At 32.0% G+C, this 21,615-nt stretch overlaps 1 protein-coding gene across 12 annotated transcripts in view; it reads left to right on the plus strand.

Annotated features, from left to right (window-relative positions):
* Positions 1-17,353, plus strand: part of LOC139497203 (zinc finger C2HC domain-containing protein 1A-like) — a 46,649-nt gene extending 29,296 nt beyond the window's left edge. For 4 of the 12 annotated variants that reach the window (XM_071285300.1, XM_071285308.1, XM_071285301.1 and 1 more), the window contains 4 exons: positions 3,913-4,067; positions 6,173-6,202; positions 7,810-7,827; positions 13,485-17,353. In XM_071285300.1, the coding sequence (XP_071141401.1) occupies positions 3,913-4,067; positions 6,173-6,202; positions 7,810-7,827; positions 13,485-13,794 (513 nt within the window). In that variant the 3' untranslated portion in view covers positions 13,795-17,353. The remainder of the gene's footprint in view (positions 1-3,912; positions 4,068-6,172; positions 6,203-7,809; positions 7,828-13,484) is intronic. The other 8 variants (XM_071285304.1, XM_071285311.1, XM_071285305.1 and 5 more) reach the window with 3 other exon arrangements.
* Positions 17,354-21,615: the final 4,262 nt, after the last annotated feature.

Raw genomic sequence — 21,615 nt, forward strand, 5'->3', positions numbered from 1 at the left:
GGTTCTCACTAAAGCGAGTCCATGAATCCTGGACTCATCAAAATCTGTCTGGACTCACCATTTTCAAAACTGGTGAGTCCACAGATGCATCAAGATTGAAATATTTTTTTTAAACTGAACACCCACATCATCATTTTATTGCAATTGTTTAAAAGTATTCTGAATTTTATGTCATTGTTTGCTTTGTTAGGTCATGTAGACTCAAATATTACATTATATTGCAATAAAATATCTTCTTCTTGCTGTCAGACTCACCATGACCAAAAATGACGAGTGCCCAGACTCGCCATCAAAAATCCTTAGAGAGAACCCTGGAATATGGTGATTAAAGCAGTATGTTCTCCCTTTTCAATAATTTATTATTAAACTTCTAGGAAAATGCAATTAATGATGAGGTAATCTGTCAAGGAAATGTTTTTAAATAACAAAAAGGGAGGTGGTTAGTATGTTAGAGTTAACAAAGGGAGATAATTGGTAGTGTGGAGTTAACAAAGAGATACTTTATGTTGGGATAACAAGGGGAGTTAATTCTGATAATTTTGTATTGGATTTGTAAAGTTAACTATAGGAGGTATTTTATATTAGTAATGTACCCTTAAAAAAGGGAGGTAAATCATGTCTGGGATTGTACCATTAACAAAGAAGGGTAATTCATGTTTGGAATTGTACCATAAAAAAAGGAAAGTAATTCATGTTTGCGATTGTACCATTATGATAGGAAGGTAATGTAGATTAAGGGTTGAAGAGCTAATAAAGGGAGGTAATTTGTGTTTTGGTTTTGAATTAACAATTGGAGGTAATTCTGACATGCTTGAATAGAAATAAAATCCTGTTTTTAGGTGGTATGCTTATCTAAACATTGGGTAAATAACTCAGAAAAGCTAAAACTTTTTATGAAATCCTTTGAAATTTTATTTTATATTATGTTAAATATACAGTGACCCTATTTTTATACCCTGGCGATCAAGGGAGGGACTATATGTGTAACCCTTACCCATCTGTACATGCATTCATATGAATGTCCCACAATTGGTTTCCATTCTAGAACTTTAGTTTGCTATAATCAAATATTATGAAACTTATACACAATACTTATTACATTGTACCACAAAACACAGATTAATTTTGAATTTGGGTGGTGTCAATTTTACCATTCTTGAGTTATATCCCTTTACTATTAAATATGGAAAAGTTGTTGCAATTTTCAATTCACAATATTACATTCTACATTTAGTAAGGTGAACAAATTCTATATTATTTTGTTTACACTCTCATACCACCTAAAGCAATGTTAGTAATAATAAAAGTGCAGATTATTTACGCTATAGCTCAGGAACATATTGTCATTTCCACCTTCCAACAGTCCACAACTCACATTTAAAGGGAAGATTTTAGGAAAATATTGATTACAGAAGTTCAATGATTTTTTTCCTCTGAATGTGAAACATTAGTGGTCAAAGGGAGATAATTCAGTTAACACTCTTGATGTATGTTAACTACATTGATGGCCAGTAGAAATGACAAATTCCTCCCGAGCTGCTGTGAATATTCTACTAACTCATGTTAAGATAATTATTAATTTTGAAGTGTAATTTGTAGCTTTGTTAATCATCATTGGAGTCGAGAGATATTTAACTTTTAAAAAATTAGTTTGCCGAAATGTACTGTGCATTCAGAAATTGAGATTTCAGAAAAATCTGCATACAGATATATATTTATTTTATATGAGATTAAGAATGAGAGTTTTTATAATTACAAATGTAACCCACTAGTCTCGTTATACACATTAATAAAAACCTCAATGTAATTTCATAATTTATACTACTCATGATTCATGAAACAGTATTTAATTGTTAGACTGGTTTCCATCTATTTAGTAAAATATTCTGGTTCTGTACTCGATCAAGAGAAAGCAAATAAGAAAAGTAAAATCAAGCAAACAATCTGCAATTTAGGATAAAAAATTATTGTTGATGATATTGTTGTGCTTAAAAAATAGTTAATTATTTCCCCAAATAGCAATGGTGTTACTTCTTTTAATTGATAGTGGGGAGCTACCATTTGATTTTAAAATTCTAAAAAAAAAATGGCAATACAGGAGCTTTGAGTACAATAAAAAGGCAGCATCTTGACCAGATAGAGTGAAAAATAAACAGGCAGGACAGAGATTTACAATTTAAAAAATGCAGGGCATCTTTTTTCTATCCCTATTTAAAAATCAAATGATAGCTCCCTTACTTGACCGAGTACCAAAATGTCCAGCTTCTACAGTGGAGGTTACCTGTCAAAAAACTATAAATCCAGAGTCAAAAGTCGGTAGAAAGAAATCGTTATATTGTTATATTGAATGAAAATTTATGGTACAGCAAATACTAAAAGTAAAGCATTTGAAGCAATGCTTATTAAATGCATGTTTTTGGATATTGTATACTTTATAGTAATATATCATTTAAAATTGCATTATAAGATATAAAATAGAGGCATTTTAGGTGATTAATCACCAACTGCAGTATAGTGTTATGCTACAAGGTTGTGAGCTATGTTATGTCACCAATTTATAAACTTAAGTCCTGATCTCCGACTTACTATATATTAACCCCATTCTTTATAGTTACAACTATGGTAATTGTCAGAAAATATTTATGTTCAATAGAATTGATTCAAATTTCACAAAATATATTTGTTTGGGCTGAAAATGACCTCCTTGCTAGAATAAAGCATAACATAGGTTTCTATTGAAAATTTGTTTCAAAATTGGCCGATAAAACTTTACCAAATTAAACCATCTAGCAAAATAAATAATAGTCTTATATGAAGTTTTCATACATAAGAATGTCAGTTGCTTAGTTATTTATTAGTAAATGAGTTCACTTTTAGATTTATTCTTCCAGTCTTCAGTTTAAAGTTAACACTGATCATGTGACATAACATTGTTTACACTGTACACTTTTTAAAATATATCAAATGCTTTGTAGATTTTTTTCAGTGGTTTTTACTTTCACTTTCATTTAGGAAGCATGCTTTTGTAGATTTTTCAGTATTTTGCTCACCTGGGCCAAAGGGTCAAAATGAGTTTTTGCCATCACTTGGTGTTAGATATTCTTCGTCCATCATCTGTCGTAATATTATCTGTCATGGTTGAAATTATTAAAAAGTCATGATTTACCAACTTTCATTTGTAACAACAATATCAAATGAACCCTTATAAGTTAAAAGCAAACAATAATAATTCTTTATTTAATTAACACTACAAAATTTGTTACTAAAACAGCAAAAATCACTTGCAAAATTCTAAAATGTCAAAATAGCTGTATCCATAAATTGACCCTTAACTTATGAGAGTTATTCCCCTTTATTTGTAATTCTAGCTGAATTGTCGAATTTTTTGCAAATTACTTTGAAAAAAAAATAATTAGATAGACCAAACTGTCATGAGCAGAAATGATCAGCAATACTTAATCTGTAAAAATGGAAAAAACATTGATGAAACTTTAAAGTTATTGCTCCTAAAATTATTACTTTTGACACTATCGTACCTTCTATGAAATCTATAATAGATAGACAGAAACTGTAAACAATAAAGATATTCAGTTGTTGATTATCTAAAAAAAGCTCATATTATGGTAAAGTATTATTTCTACCTTAGAAAAGAGTTATTGCCCTTCACCAACTTTCTTTCAACAAATTTTGTCGTTGTTACTTTTTATTTTCATAAAAATGATGAATAGACTAAACAAAAATGTTTAGCAATACTGGGTTAAAGGAATTTTTTTTTAAATTAATATTTTTTGTCCTATGGCATATCTTTACCAGGTGAGCAATACAGGCTCTCTGGAGCCTCTAGTTACTTTCACTTTGACTCTGGGAGCATGCTTTTGCTTGTTTATTTCTACAATTATCACAATTATATAGGCACAAGATTACTCTGACAATCAAAGTAACGGTCACGACAATGGAATGAATGCAGGCAAGGCCTTACGCACTGGCAGAGGTGGGCGAATTTACCAAGAGGCAAAACGGGACATTAAATCTGCCAGTAAACTGGGTTCCAACAATTCTTTGTTAAGGTACCAGTTATTTATTTTTACTGCATGAATCCTAACCTGTTTATGTTGGTGTTTGTTTAATGTTTTGACCTATGCTTATATTTCTGTATCATTATAATTTATCCAGAACAACTGCTATTTGAGTTCTGTTTATTTTCTGTTATCTTAAGGTGGTAGACCTTGGTTCAGGGAGATAACTCTTTAAATCAGTTATGTGTTTGTTAAATTCAAGTTTCATCAATGTTTTTTAAGCATTTACCTGAAACAGATTGGAAATAATCTATGTAACCTAGAAGCTTAGAATATATTTATGAAAATGGTTGACACAAACATACTGATGATTTTAAGAGTTATTTCCCTTAACCTAGGTCTACCCTCTTAATTAGCTGTATTGCATGTATGTAAAAATGGTGTTGCCTTTATGTACACAGAATTTTGGAATACTAAGTAGGCTGAAGAGCCATAACTCCATATTGTTGTCACTAAAGATGTTCTATTCTATCGTTAATTGGCCTAATGGTTTGTCTTAAAATCAAAGAATTCATAAAGTTGGTGGTGGACATGTTTTAGGCTGACAATCATTTTCTTCATCATATTATTGACATATTTACTAGGATAAGGAGAGGGTTGGTCCCTTCAAACTTGTTTAACCCTGCAACATTGAAGTCTGAAGTTGAAGTTCAATCAACTTGAAACTTAGTACACACATTCTCTTTGATATGATATTTTTAATTTTAATGCAAAATTAGAGTTTTTAACCCAAATTCTCAGTCCATTGAACATAGATAATGATGGTGCTAGCGGGGCAGCTGTGTACTATGGACATATTCTTGTTTTGTACATAAATAAGGTCATTAGTTTTCTTGTTTGAATTGTTTTACATTTGTCGATTTAGGGCCTTTTATAGCAGACTATACAGTATGGGTTTTGCTCATTGTTAACGTTGAAGCACATACGGTGACCTATAGTTGTCAACTTCTACATCAATTTGTCTCTGATGTATTATACCTCTGACATCTTCTTATTTGTATATATGCAAGTCATAATTAAAGTAAATCAGAAAGTATAAGTTGATTCTTGGTTCAATTCAGTTATTCCTGGACTCTCAGTTTGGATCAGCATAGATTTAAGACCTTCTTTAAAGTCGGATTATCATTTACAAAGAGTATATATGATAATGAACTCTTTTTAGTATCTTGTTAACTTTCATTTCTCAGCTCAGGATTAGATGATGCCCCCAACAAACCATTAAAAAGGCTGTTAGAGGTTAGAGGAATCTTAAACTATCAGATTCATTGTTAATTTGATTTTGCAATGGATTATGCATGAAATATTTGCAACTTGCCATCAGCAAACAACAATCTACCCGGTATCAATCAATGTTTCTTCTGTCACGACATTGCTATACTCATCAGAGAACTCAAACTTTTGTTTTGTGAAACAAAAGAGGATGTTATTGTTTTAATATTTTTCTGTGGAAGATCTTTTAGTGTTTCTTGCACATTATAATTAGTATGAACTAAAACCTTTGTGTGTCTTCAGGGGCAGATCCAGCCATTTTTAAAAGGGGAGGTCCCAACCCAGGACAAAGGGGGAGGGGGGTTCCAACCATATGTCTCCTTTCAAATGCATTGATCGTCCAAAAAAAGGGGGGTTCCAACCCCCGGAACACCCCCCCCCCCCTGGATCCGCCACTGGTCTTCTGCTCTGTTCTTCAGTAATAATACTTAGCTTGTAGAGAGCTTGTTAGTGTGCTTTTAATATGTTTAATATATGTGTAAAAATATATGTAATGTCAATAGCTTAATACAGTATTTTTACATTTTAGGATTTTTGTTTTTAACCATAACAGACCTCAATTTGTTGTTGGTTTATCTTATTAATTATGCTTGCAAAATAACGACTGATGGTCTGAAAGTTAAATTTTGTTAATATGATATATATATGTGAAAACAAATCTACTACTTGAATTGATTTTTTTTTTTTTTATATAAGTCATTTGATTCTCAATTTTTGTGGTTTTAATTTACACTTTAGTCATCAAATAATTTCTGATGTATAAGAAACTAAAAGAGTGGTAATAATCTGTCTGATTATTTTCTGAAATAATTTGATATGATTTTCAGCATGTCCCCTGCCAGTCTAGCTCCAGATTGGTATGTGACTGTTCAGTACTAACATATTTTATAATTACATTGTTTAATGTTCACTTTTTCAGTTCACTGTAGTTTGTATTCAGTTATGTTACAAGTTGCACTTATTTGACTAAGAAATTGAAAAAAAATATTCATGGAAGCATTGATAAAATAATTTATGTTACAACTTACGAGTATAAAATAATATTTATGTGGCATATGTGGAAGAGAGTTCCTATTGTGTATTGGAAAGACAAATAAAGTCTAATTTATACACAATTAATAAAATAATTCAGAGTTTTGTGCATTGGACAGACAAATACAATCCAATACATACTTACTAAAATAATTCAAACCCCATTGGCCTATTCTGTTTGTGGTTGGAAAATGAAATGTAAACCCAGTATTCATTTCTCTTCTGAGATAATTAAGTTTCTTTTAGGTTCAATTTATAATTCCATGATGCTATGCAAACAACAAAATCTAAAGTCAGACCATTTACTTATTCATTGTATGCTTGTTAATTGAGATTTTTGATGTTCCTATGTTGGGACATAGAAGAATTATACATCTATGGTTGGGATTAGTAGCTTGGAATGTTATATTATTCTGTGAATTCATTCATTTTAGTACTATGATAAAAGTATTGATCATTTAATGTTGTGATCTGTTTTTTACTAGACAAAATGATTTTTACTTAATTATTGGGCAGGATTAGGTTACACAAAAAAACTTATGACTAAGATTAATAGTAAGTCATGAACAATTAAGTATACTTTAGATAATCTTTGTCATAAGTTGTTTTGTGAAACCATCTCAAGAAAATGTGTTTTCAAAAACTGCCAGGACACTCCATAATTTAAAATGGCCTTCACTTAAGTAAGTCACTATACATGTAGGTAGGTTCAAGTGACCTTCACCTAAGTAAGTCACTATATGTATATTCAAATGGCATTCACCTAAGTAAGTCACTATGATTAGTTTCTAATGACCTTCACCGAAATAAGTCACTATATGTAGATTTAAATAGCCTTCACCTTAGTAAGTGACTATATATATATATACAACTCGTCTAAACATCAACCCAACAATGTTAGATCTGTAAATTTGCTTTCGCAAATTTTTGGTTCTTCCCTCGCCGGGATTGGAACCCATGCTACTGTGATATCTTGACATCAAATCGCCTGCACTGCAGCCGTCTCGCTAGACCACACGACCACCTGGGCTCTATATATATATATATATATGTAGATTCAAATGTCCTTCACCTTAAATAAGTCACTTTTTGTAGATTCAATTGGCCTTCATCTAAGTAACTAAGTCACTATGTGTAGTTTCAAATGATCTTCACCATAGTAAGTCACTATATGTAGATTCAACTGACCTTCACCTAAGTAAGTCACTATATGTAGATTCAACTGACCTTCACCTAAGTAAGTCACTATATGTAGATTCAACTGACCTTCACCTAAGTAAGTCACGATTTAAATGACCGTCATCATAGTAAGTCACTATATTGAAACACCACATGGTGTTTTTAAAATGTAAAATAAGAAAGTTTTTTTTATATTGCACATGAGAGGTTTTTACTACAGTTTGAGTAACATCACTTTTTTCACTGTTTACAGTCGAAGAATAAAGTCAGCGTAAGTTATAACGACATGCATGAACTACGTGTATAGCAATAATGCATGACAATAACACGAACATTATCTAATAACATATAGCATAATAATTCATCAAACACTGGAGCTCGGGTAGATTATCTCAATTCCACATTGTCAATGCAATGCTGTTCAATTAATAAGTCCTGTTTGCCCACCTTCAAGTTGTTGAATGGACATGCTTTTCCCATGATTAGAAATGAGCATACAGTACCAAGGAAGATGAGTTGAGTTTTTGTATTCCCCTGCTTTGATAGCTTTCTGGTATGTCCCAGGTTAAAATATTGGTTTAAGGTAGGTTAAAGTCTTACTTTAAGATAGGCTAAAGTCTTGGTTTATAGAATTAAAAGTATTTTTAAGGTGGGTTAAAGCATGGGTTAAATGTGTGTTAAATTCCTGGTTTAAAGCAGGTTAAAGTTATGGTTTAAGATGTTTAAAGTCTAAATTGGTTTAAGGTATGTTTAATTTTTGGGTTATTGTGTGGAAAGCTTTAGGTTTACCATAAGACAATTTGTTAAAGAGTTTGTTTGAGGTTGGTTAAAGTTTTGGTTTGAGGTACGTTTAAATCTTGGTTTAATTTAGTTTGAGTTTTTAGTTAAAAGCAGGTTTAAGTCAGTTTATAGTATATTACAGTCTTGGTTGAAGACATGTTCAAGTGCTGGTTTAAAGTAGGTTAAAGTCTTGGTTTAAGGTATGTCAAAGTTTGGTTTAAGGAAAGTTAACAGGTATGAACTGGTGGAAATGATTTGATCTACCTGAACTTCAGCATATATATTACATAGTTTACTGTTATTTTTAACAACTGCATGCCGTGTCTTATATATTTTGGTGTCTTATTACACGGTAATATTTATGACTTTAATGAGGCTATTTTTCAAATAATTTATTTTGGCATATGCATGCATCGTTAAAATAACAGCTGAATATATACATATATGGTTGGTATGTTTTTATGCCCCACCTACGATAGTAGAGGGGCATTATGTTTTCTGGTCTGTGCGTTCGTTCGTCCGTCCGTTAGTCCAGCTCCAGGTTAAAGTTTTTGGTCAAGGTAGTTTTTGATGAAGTTGAAGTCCAATCTACTTCAAACTTTGTACACATGTTCCCTATGATATGATATTTCTAATTTTAATGCCAAATTAGAGTTTTTACCCCAATTTCACGGTCCACTGAACATGGAAAATGATAGTGCGAGTGGGGCATTCGTGTACTGAAGACACATTCTTGTTAGTTTTAATAAGGTTATGTTTTAAATAATATACTTTGAAAAGCATATATGCATGCAAATATAGCTGCACGATATAAAACTAGAGGCTCTCAAGAGCCTGTGTCGCTCACCTGTATCTACTGTGGTTTTGGAAATCATGTAAAATAAGGTTTAAATCATTATAAATAGTATTAAATACCCTAATAATGATTGAGGCCAAGTTTGGATTAATTTGGCCCAGTAGTTAAATTAAAAGCAGGTCATCCAACTATTAACTAGACTTACAATAGTTACTGAAGACCCCTTATCATTATTTAAATAAATTTTCAATTGTGACCATTTGAAATTGTTTTCTTTACAATTTTCCCTTAGACTTCTATCTTAAATCCCTATGTTCTATTTTCAGCCATGGCGACCAAGTTGGTTGGATGATAGGGTCATCGGATACATTTTTCAATCAAGATACCCTATTGAAAATTGTGGCCCAGTAGATTAAGTCGAGATTTTGGTAAAAGATTGCAAAACTTTACTAAAAAAATTGTTAAAAATTGACTATATAGGGCAATAACTCCTTAAGGGGTCAATTGGAAATTTTGGTTACATTGACTTATTTGCTGAACATTATTGCTGTTTACAGTTTATCTATAATAATATTTATGATCATAACAACTAGAGGCTCTAAAGAGCCTGTGTCGCTCACCTTGGTCTATGTGACTATTAAACAAAGGAAGCAGATGGATTCATGACAAAATTGTATTTTGGTGATGGTGATGTGTTTGTACATCTTACTTTACTGAACATCCTTGCAGCTTACAATTATCTCTATCTATAATGAAGTTGGCCCAGTAGTTTCAGTGGAAAATGTTAGTAAAAATTTACAAATTTTATAAAAATTGTTGAAAATTGACTATAAAGGACAATAACTCCTTAGGGGGTCAATTGACCATTTCGGTCATGTTGACTTATTTGTAAATCTTACTTTGCTGAACATTATTGCTGTTTACAGTTTATTTCTATCTATAATAATTTTCAAGATAATAACCAAAAACAGTAAAATTTCCTTAAAATTACCAATTCAGGGGCAGCAACCCAACAACCGGTTGTCCGATTCGTCTGAAAATTTTAGGGCAGATAGATCTTGACTTAATAAACAATTTAACCCAATGTCAGATTTGCTCTAAATGCTTCGGTTTCAGAGTTATAAGCCAAAAACTGCATTTTACCCCTATCTTCTATTTTTAGCCATGGCGGCCATCTTGGTTGGATGGCCGGGTCATCGGACACATTTTTTAAACTAGATACCCAAAAGATGATTGTGGATAAGTTTGGATTAATTTGGCCCAGTAGTTTCAGAGGAGAAGATTTTTGTAAAAGATTACTAAGATTTACGAAAAATGGTTAAAAATTGACTATAAAGGGCAATAACTCCTATATGGGTCAACTGACCATTTCGGTCATGTTGACTTATTTGTAAATCTTACTTTGCTGAACATTATTGCTATTTACAGTTTATTTCTATCTTTAATAATTTTCAAGATAATAACCAAAAACAGTAAAATTTCCTTAAAATTACCAATTCAGGGGCAGCAACCCAACAACAGGTTGTCAGATTCATCTGAAAATTTCAGGGTAGATAGATCTTGACCTGATAAACAATTTTCTAATAGTCAGATTTGCTCTTAATGCTTTGGTTTTTAAGTTATAAGCCAAAAACTGCATTTTATCCCTATGTTCTATTTTTAGCCATGGCGGCCATCTTGGTTGGTTGGCCGGGTCCCTGGACACATTTTTTAAACTAGATACCCCAAAGATAATTGTGGCCAAGTTTGGATAAGTTTGGCCCAGTGGTTTCAGAGGAGAAAATTTTTGTAAAAGATTACTAAGATTTACGAAAAATGGTTAAAAATTGACTATAAAGGGCAATAACTCCTATATGGGTCAACTGACCATTTCAGTCATGTTGACTTATTTGTAGATCTTACTTTGCTGAACATTATTGCTGTTTACAGTTTATCTCTATCTATAATAATATTCAAGATAATAACCATATAACGGCAAAATTTCCTTAAAATTGCCAATTCAGGGGCAGCAACCCAACAACCGGTTGTCCGATTCGTCTGAAAATTTTAGGGCAGATAGATCTTGACTTAATAAACAATTTAACCCAATGTCAGATTTGCTCTAAATGCTTCGGTTTCAGAGTTATAAGCCAAAAACTGCATTTTACCCCTATCTTCTATTTTTAGCCATGGCGGCCATCTTGGTTGGATGGCCGGGTCATCGGACACATTTTTTAAACTAGATACCCAAAAGATGATTGTGGATAAGTTTGGATTAATTTGGCCCAGTAGTTTCAGAGGAGAAGATTTTTGTAAAAGATTACTAAGATTTACGAAAAATGGTTAAAAATTGACTATAAAGGGCAATAACTCCTATATGGGTCAACTGACCATTTCGGTCATGTTGACTTATTTGTAAATCTTACTTTGCTGAACATTATTGCTATTTACAGTTTATTTCTATCTTTAATAATTTTCAAGATAATAACCAAAAACAGTAAAATTTCCTTAAAATTACCAATTCAGGGGCAGCAACCCAACAACAGGTTGTCAGATTCATCTGAAAATTTCAGGGTAGATAGATCTTGACCTGATAAACAATTTTCTAATAGTCAGATTTGCTCTTAATGCTTTGGTTTTTAAGTTATAAGCCAAAAACTGCATTTTATCCCTATGTTCTATTTTTAGCCATGGCGGCCATCTTGGTTGGTTGGCCGGGTCCCTGGACACATTTTTTAAACTAGATACCCCAAAGATAATTGTGGCCAAGTTTGGATAAGTTTGGCCCAGTGGTTTCAGAGGAGAAAATTTTTGTAAAAGATTACTAAGATTTACGAAAAATGGTTAAAAATTGACTATAAAGGGCAATAACTCCTATATGGGTCAACTGACCATTTCAGTCATGTTGACTTATTTGTAGATCTTACTTTGCTGAACATTATTGCTGTTTACAGTTTATCTCTATCTATAATAATATTTAAGATAATAACCATATAACGGCAAAATTTCCTTAAAATTGCCAATTCAGGGGCAGCAACCCAACAACCGGTTGTCCGATTCGTCTGAAAATTTTAGGGCAGATAGATCTTGACTTAATAAACAATTTAACCCCATGTCAGATTTGCTCTAAATGCTTCGGTTTCAGAGTTATAAGCCAAAAACTGCATTTGACCCCTATGTTCTATTTTTAGCCATGGCGGCCATCTTGGTTGGTTGGCCGGGTAACCGAACACATTTTTTAAACTAGATACCCCAATGTTGATTGTGGCCAAGTTTGGTTAAATTTGGCCCAGTAGTTTCAGAGGAGAAGATTTTTGTAAAAGTTAACGACGACGGACGACGGACGCCGGACGACGCCGGACGACGACGGACGCCGGACGCCAAGTGATGAGAAAAGCTCACTTGGCCCTTCGGGCCAGGTGAGCTAAAAAAAAAGCTAAGTCTTTTTTTCAAATTTAATATAAAAAGCAATCATACATTTTATATCTTTGCTTTGTATATAAATACAATGAATAAGAAATGAGGTTTACAAAACATAGTTGAAGTCGACAATCAACCAATGAATCAGCTTTTAACGCCAAAAAAAATCAGATGTTGTTTTAAAAATATTGAAACAAAGAGTTTGAAGCTTATTAGAAATGTTAATACAGCCTTCATCTGTGGTTGCATTTACATAAATATAATTGACTGCTGTTACTTTTTTTGTGGAAGTCTAAAAGAAATGAAAAAGAAATGCACAAGTTAAATTATTATTAATTTTTTTTTATATAAAAAAAAAATATAACATGAATTATTAAAAATATTTGAAAATACAACAGACTACATCAACCACCCAACTCTTCCCTAAAAAACAGACTAAAAAGGAGGTAAAACAATGTAGAATAACACATGGTCAAGATAGCTGGACTTTATATACTATTACAAAATGGAGTTACTGTTAATTCAGAAATTATTGCGATGTTTTAATTTTTACGAAATATGTAACATGGTTATAATAACATTAAGTTAAACTAACTTTTTATATATATATGAATTTAACTGTTTTTTATCATTATCGCAAAAATTAAAATGGCATTTTAGTCTAAAATGACAAAATTGCAATAATAAATGCACACAATAATTTCTGATTTTACATTTACCAGATTTACACGTACAAGTACCTTCTGACTAAATTAATAAACAAAAATTGCAGAGCTACAAACATGATGAGTTCATAACATACAAACATGATGAGTTCATAACATACAAACATGATGAGTTCATAACATTTTAACAGGTTTATACTTTTAAAAAAGAGGACTAGAAATATAACATGATATTCCTTGCATATACTAAAAGATTTTTAACCTGAATATTTTTATTTATTTTTACAGGGACGCTATGGGAGGTAGTAAGTACAGCCCTGGTGGTAGTACTGGCGGTAAAATTTCTATTCACGGTGGCGGAAATCATAAAGAAGGAGAATCTGGTTACTATAGCAGCAACTCAGAAACAGAACATGTCAACTTACAATTCCAGCGTCGTATCTCTAGTGCTAGCTCATCTTCCTCAACTCATCACCATCATCACTCAAGCTCACAGTCTCAGAATATGCCGAAGTTTTGTCATGAGTGTGGAAACAAATACCCCATTCAGAACGCAAAATTTTGTTGTGAATGTGGAATGCGACGGATTGCTATATGACAAAGTTTTTAAAATTATAGTTTGTTAATGAATTACGAAAAATTTATATATTTTGTTAATGTTTGAACAAGTTATACAGATATAATAATGAAAAACCTGTACTAACAGAAAATCTTTTGTTAACAGCAACTATAAAGAAAACATAGACGGGGGAAAACACAAGCCTGTGTAGACTTATCTGAATAAGAATTAACTGTGATATTTGTATATGGTTGTTATGGATACAAGAATTGAATCATTAATATCACATTGTAAATGATAAATCTAGCTGAAAATTATCAATGTAGATTGCTCATAAATAGCTTTTAATTGTACCGGTACTTTACCATATTTTTATGGATGGTAACAGTTAGATGTATCCTGACCTCAAAATCCAAAAATTTACTGTTTTTTTGGGGGGAGGGTAAAGATTGCATGAAATGCAATCAAAACCCTATGTTACTGACTTGATATCTAAATCTTCTAAGGCTTATCACTACCTTTTTGATACACAAAGTATAGTGCATTGATCATAACATTCTGTACATCCTGTCCATGAACGTTTCCAGAAATTTACCAACATAATATACGCTTAGATATTCAAGTCAAAAAATTATGTTATGTATACACCTCTCAAGAGAAATTACATATCTTTTTCAAAGTGCAGGAATCTAATATCTGTTCTAAAGATATAAATGATGTCATTGTTAAAGTCATCTTTAAAAATTGGAGTTATCTCCCATAGTCCAGAATTTTAGTTGAGTCAACTACAACCAATGCTTAATTGACAATGCAATATTTAATTTTACTACCCATTGATAAATTAACACAATCTTTACCCTTATGTGCTTTCAAGCACTATGACTTCTAACCATATTAGTTTGGATGATTATAGCTAGATGTTTTTTCAATCATACAATAATTCTACTGATCTCTGTCCCATACTAGTATATAAAGCACTTTGGAGGTTAACAGCTAGGTGTATCCTAAATCCAACAAATTGTGTTCATAAACTGACATTGTATTGTAGATACCTAAAATGTCAAAAAGTTGTTCAGTATGCTTTGTTTATTCAGATGATCAACTTGCCATATATTTTTATATTTTTGTACAATTTTAACATTTGACTTCACAAAAATAAGACTTTGACAATGATAAGATTGGGTGTTCTGTTCTTGAGCTGCCACCAGTTGTAATGTGATCATTATTTATTTGTGTGTTTTAGTGTTGATAGCTTGTATTATTCAGGTATTTTGTGATATTAATGTATGTGAAAACAAATTTGCTGCTTAATTTATTATGTATTTCAATAGGTTGTTTCATATAAATTTATTTGCTGTCTTTTGTAGAAATTTGTAATTGCTGTTATGAATCAGAGATGGGTTTTAGCAGAAATCCTCTTTTTTAAATTTATTTGTCCATCATGATTTAATACATTAAATCTGTCTTTATCTCTTCTGTGTGGAATTCTCAAAAATTGTCATTTGCGATGTGATTACCAGTATTTAAAGAATTAAGATAAAATTTAAATTGATTTGAAAATAATTAGATGCACATGTTCATCCTGTAGATTGTTCTTAATTTTACTGCCAAACAAATAAATCTGACAATTTGATAGTTTAACATTTATGCTCTATACATATGGAAAAGTAGCAATTTTATTTCTAGTTTCTTCAAATGCTTTTACTTTTTTTTTAAATACACATGTTCATAACACATTTAAAGGAAAATATTTTTCAAATTTTATTTTTGAATTCAAATATATTGCTTACTTTGGTAGATGAAGGCTTTGTAACTGTAATAATCTATTTTCACAAAAAATAACAGATTTTTTTTAAAGGTTGGTATTGAAGTATAAACACAGCAATAGAGCAATTTAAACAATCTGTAGGACATGTTTGTGTAATGAAAATTTTTGGAATTTGGAATATTGAATAATGTTTTTCCAATAGTTTAAAACTGTTTTAAAAAATGAAAATAACAATTTTAGCTGACAATCTGAATCATATTTTGTTTATTTTTATGCTAATGAAAGAAATCTCAAATTTATATTTATTAAATTGATTATTCTATGTGTTTTTCAATTTTATTTATGCTCAGTGTTAAACACAGATTGTTAGATTATCTTTATTTGAAAGAAGTATATTTTTCTTCACTAAGTGAAACATTTATTTATTATGTGATAAAACAGGTTGTATCGCTTTATATGTACAATGTTGATGTGTTACATTAATCATATGATATTATATAGAGATTTTAATTCTGGTAGGAGGTACTGACTCAATATTGTACAATATTATATAGAGATTTTATTTCTGGTAGGAGGTACTGACTCAATATTATACATCTTAAGCATTTCACTTTTTGAAGTGATAAAAAATTTCCGTCCAATTATTTATTGCAAAATATTTATATTTGCTGACTGTGGCATAAGATGGTTATTGATGTTTAAATTGAATCTGTCTTCCTAAATTATAATATTATATTTTTGCATGAACAATTGTTTGGTAGTAGGTTATATTGGCAAAATACTGTATTAGGTTGATAAAAATGGCAACATTTTGAAAACCTGAGAAGTTTTACAGCTGAACTATTAGACTGTGTATTGTAATTTGTGCATACATATCCTTCTGTTTTGTTAAACCAACCCTGGATTAATGATAAATATCAGTAACTGTTAAAATCACCTTCGTTTATCAGTTCTAAGTAGATCTAAATTGATCAAATTTAATAGAAAAGGTTTCAAATGATTCCTCATTGGCAATTATTAACCTCTTCTTTTTTATATAGGTAGGTAAGAATTTTTTTGGGGGGGAGGGGGGGGGGGGGAGGTGCAATACTGTAAGTTAAATGTTTAAGATCGAAAATCAATGTTGGAACTAACAAAAAACTTTAAAACCTTTTGGTGGGTAAGTAGGCAAGATCAAACAATTTAAATTTTATTTGTGGCCTTAGATAGATGAGTTTTGAATAGATTTTAATCAAATGTCAAAGCTCTTCTAAGATAAGGTATGACATAATTTTTAAAGACAATAACTTGCACATTGTTTTCCCACTTAAATAAAAACAGATAATTTCGCATGTGAAATAAACGTGGTTATTTCACTCTTTGACGTCATACAACAATAGGCGTTGTCAAGACATCGATAACGGCGAATCAAAACAAATTGTGAATGCGTAGAAAAAAGATATAGGTCCTTACATGTTTTACATTAATTTCTTTAAAAAAAGCCATTTGCCAATGTAATAAAAGAATAACTAATTAAAGAATTCAAATATCGAAAAATATTCAACTTGTGACCGAACAACACTAATAATTAACTCATGAGCTATGCCCATTACTGAATTTATGTGTTGTTCGGTCACTCGTTGAATATTTTTCTCTATTTGAATTCCTCGATTCGTTATTCTATAAATAAAAATTATATTAAATATAAGATTTATTTTATTACATCATTGCTATTTTTAGATTGTTCGTCATCATTCCATTAATTATATATATATCTTGCACAGCTGTTTTATTTTGATGCTCATATTTTGCTTTACAATATATCTGTTAAAAATTAAATGATACACATAATCACATCTTGAAAATTATTTGATGTCCGATAAAATTGGGAAAAATGTTTGTCAATAGGAGGAGGATCTGCTTACCCTTCCGGATCACCTAAGATCACCACCTCTTGTTGCTTATTCTTTGTTGTGTCTTGTGCACTGTTATTTGTCTGTTTGTCTTTTCCTTTTTAGCTCACCTGGCCCGAAGGGCCAAGTGAGCTTTTCTCACCACTTGGCGTCCGTCGTCGTCCGTCGTCGTCGTCGTCGTTAACAATTTACATTTTGAACTTCTTCTAGAGAACCACTGAATGGAATGGAACCAAACATGGCATGAATGTTCCTTATGAGGTGCTGACCAAGTGTTGTTACTTTGTAGCCGATCCATCATCCAAGATGGCCGCCAGCGGGGGACTTAGTTTAACATAGGACCCTATGGGAAATGCATACAAATGACTTCTTTTAGAGAACCACTGAATGGAATGAAACCAAACATGGCATGAATGTTCCTTATGAGGTACTGACCAAGTGTTGTTACTTTGTTGCCGATCCATCATCCAAGATGGCTGCTAGCCGGGGACTTAGTTTAACATAGGACCCTATGGGAAATGCATACAAATGACTTCCTCTAGAGAACCACTGAATGGAATAAAACCAAACATGGCATGAATGTTCCTTATGTGGTGCTGACCAAGTGTTATTACTTTGTAGCAGATCCATCATCCAAGATGGACGCCAGCGGGGGACTTAGTTTAACATAGCACCCTATGGGAAATGCATACAAATGACTTCTTTTAGAGAACCACTGAATGGAATAAAACCAAACATGGCATGAATGTTCCTTATGAGGTGCTGACCAAGTGTTGTTACTTTGTTGCCGATCAATCATCCAAGATGGCCGCCAGCCGGGAACTTAGTTTAACATAGGACCCTATGGGAAATGCATACAAATGACTTCTTTTAGAGAACCACTGAATGGAATAAAACCAAACATGGCATGAATGTTCCTTATGGGGTGCTGACCAAGTGTTGTTACTTTGTAGCCGATCCATCATCCAAGATGGCCGCCAGCGGGGGACTTAGTTTAACATAGGACCCTATGGGAAATGCATACAAATGACTTCTTCTAGAGAACCACTTAATGGAATGAAACCAAACATAGCATGAATGTTCCTTATGGAGTGCTGACCAAGTGTTGTTACTTTGTAGCCGATCCATCATCCAAGATGGCCGCCAGCGGGGGACTTAGTTTAACATAGGACCCTATGGGAAATGCATACAAATGACTTCTTCTAGAGAACCACTAAATGGAATGAAACCAAACATAGCATGAATGTTCCTTATGAGGTGCTGACCAAGTGTTGTTACTTTGTAGCCGATCTGCCATCCAAGATGGCCGCCAGTGGGGGACTTTTGAATGAAATTAAACATGTTCCTTTCCTTATCAATGAGGTTGTGTTGTCACTTTTAGCCAAATTTTATATTTTTTCATATGATTTCAAAAACCCAAGTAGAAGCAGGTGAGCGATACAGGCTCTTGAGAGCCTCTAGTTTATACACTTGTCAAAATTTTGACGGGACGTATTATGGTATACAATGCCAGTGTCCGTCTGTCTGTCTGTCCGGCGTAAACATGTCGCACCGCAACTTGAGAACGACTTATCCAAATTTCATGAAACTTAATATAGTTGTTTCTTATGATGGTCAAATGATCTGTAATCTGTATTCTTTTTGGTGAAAATAAAATAAAAACTTTTTGAGTTACGCCACTTTGTAATTAAAACAGGGGTGTGTTTTTATACGCCCGTCAAAATTTTACCGGGACGTATTATGGTATACAAATGTCCGGTGTCCGTCCGTCTGTCCGTCTGTCCGGCGTAAACATGTCGCACCATAACTTGAGAACGACTTATCCAAATTTCATGAAACTTAATATAGTTGTTTCTTATGATGGTCAAATGATCTGTATACTTTTTGGTGAAAATAAGATTTAAACTTTTTGAGTTACGTCACTTTGTAACTAAAACAGGGGTGTGTTTTTTTTCACATGTCGCACCGTATCTCAAAAACTTTTCTTGATTATTGCTTAAAACTTTACACACTTCTTAGTTATATTAATCTTAATATCTGTATACTTTTTGGTGATGATTCAAAATTTCATTTTTGAGTTTTTGAGTATTTTTTAAAAAAGGGGGAGTTTTTTTTTACATGTCGCGCCGTATCTCAAAAACGATTTATGATTATTGCTTAAAACTTTACACACTTCTTTGTTATATTAATCTAAAGATCTGTATACTTTTTGGTGATGATTCAAAATTTCATTTTTGAGTTATTGAGTATTTTGTAAAAAAGGGGGAGGGGTTTTTTACATGTTGTGCCGTATCTCAAAAACCATTTATGATTATTGCTTAAAACTTTACACACTTCTTTGTTATATTAATCTAAAGATCTGTATACTTTTTGGTGATGACTCAAAATTTTATTTTTGAGTTATTGAGTATTTTGTAAAAAGGGGAGGGTTTTTTTTACATGTCGCGCTGTATCTCAAAAACAATTTATGATTATTGCTTGAAACTGTACACACTTCTTTGTTATACTAATTTAAAGATCTGTATACTTTTTGGTTTGATTCAAAATTTTATTTTAGTGATATTTGTAAAAAAAACAGGGTGGGGTGGGTTTCACATGTCCCGCCGTGTCTCAAAAACAATAAATGGTTATTGCTTAAAACTTCCTCAAAAACTATTTATGATTATTGCATAAAACTTCCACTCAAGACGTCGGGCGTATCATGCGCTCATGGCGCAGCTGTTTATTTTCACATGTCGCACTGTATCTCAAAAACAATTTTTAATTATTGCTTAAAACTTCACACACTTGTTAGTTATATTTATCTTAAGATCTGTATACTTTTTGGTGATGATTTAAAATTTCATTTTTGAGTTATTGAGTATTTTGTAAAAAAGGGGGAGGTTTTTTTTACATGTCGCGCCATATCTCAAAAATGATTTATGATTATTGCTTAAAACTTTACACACTTCTTGGTTATATCAATCTAAAGATCTGTATACTTTTTGGTGATGATTCAAAATTTTATTTTTGAGTTATTGAGTATTTTGTAAAAAAGGGGGAGGGTTTTTATAAGCCAGTCAAAAGTTTTACGGGACGTATAATGGTATACAGATGTTGGCGGCCGTTTGTCCGTCTAACCCTCTGTCTGTCCAGCGTAAACATGTCGCACGGTAACTTGAGAATGACCTATCCAAATTACAGGAAACTTCATACAGATGTTCCTTATGATGGTCAAACCATCTGTATACTTTTTGGTGAAAATAATATTAAAACTTTTTGAATTACAGGAATTTGTAACTAAATCAGGGTTGTGTTTTTTTCACATGTCGCGTTGTATCTCAAAAAATATTTATGAGAATTGCTTAAAACTTTACACACTTCTAAGTTATATTAATCTTAAGATCTGTATAATTTTTGGTGATGATTCAAAATTTTATTATTGAGTTATTGAGTATTTTGAAAAAAAGGGTTTTTTTTTTTTTTTTAACATGTCGCGCCATATCTCAAAAATGATTTATGATTATTTCTTAAAACTTTACACACTTATTAGTTATATTAATCTTAAGATCTGTATACTTTTTGATTTTGATTCAAAATTTTATTTTAGAAATATTGAGATTTTTGTAAAAGAAAAAAAGGGGTGGGGGGGCTTTCACATGTTGCGCTGTATCTCAAAAACAATTTATGATTATTGCTTAAGACTTAACACACTTCGTAGTTACATTTATCTTAAGATCTGTATACTTTTTGGTGATGATTCAAAATTTTATTTTAGAGTTATTATTGAGTTTTTTTATTAAAAAAGGTGGGTTTTCACATGTCACGCTGTATCTCAGAAACTATTTATGATTATTGCACACAAGACAACGGCGTATCATGCGATCAAAATACTCAATATTTATTTTTTTGTAAAAAAAAAAAAAAAAGAGGAAGGTTTCACTTGTCCCCCCGTATCTCAAAAACAATATATGGTTATTGCTTAAAACTTTCTCAGAAACTTTATGATTATTGCATTAAACTTCCACACCAGACATTGGGCGTATCATGCTCTCATGGCGCAGCTGTTTATTAGCCATGGCATGTCAGTTTGTTTTGATTTATGAGTTTGAATGTCCCTCTGATATCTTTCGCCTCTTATTTTTCAACCCTTGGTTGAATCCCCTTCTCTCAAATAGAGGGACAGATGGGTCAAGTTAAGACGAGTGTAGAGGAAAAGGT

This window comes from Mytilus edulis, chromosome 12 (genome assembly GCF_963676685.1).
Source record: "Mytilus edulis chromosome 12, xbMytEdul2.2, whole genome shotgun sequence".
Lineage (NCBI taxonomy): Eukaryota > Metazoa > Mollusca > Bivalvia > Mytilida > Mytilidae > Mytilus > Mytilus edulis.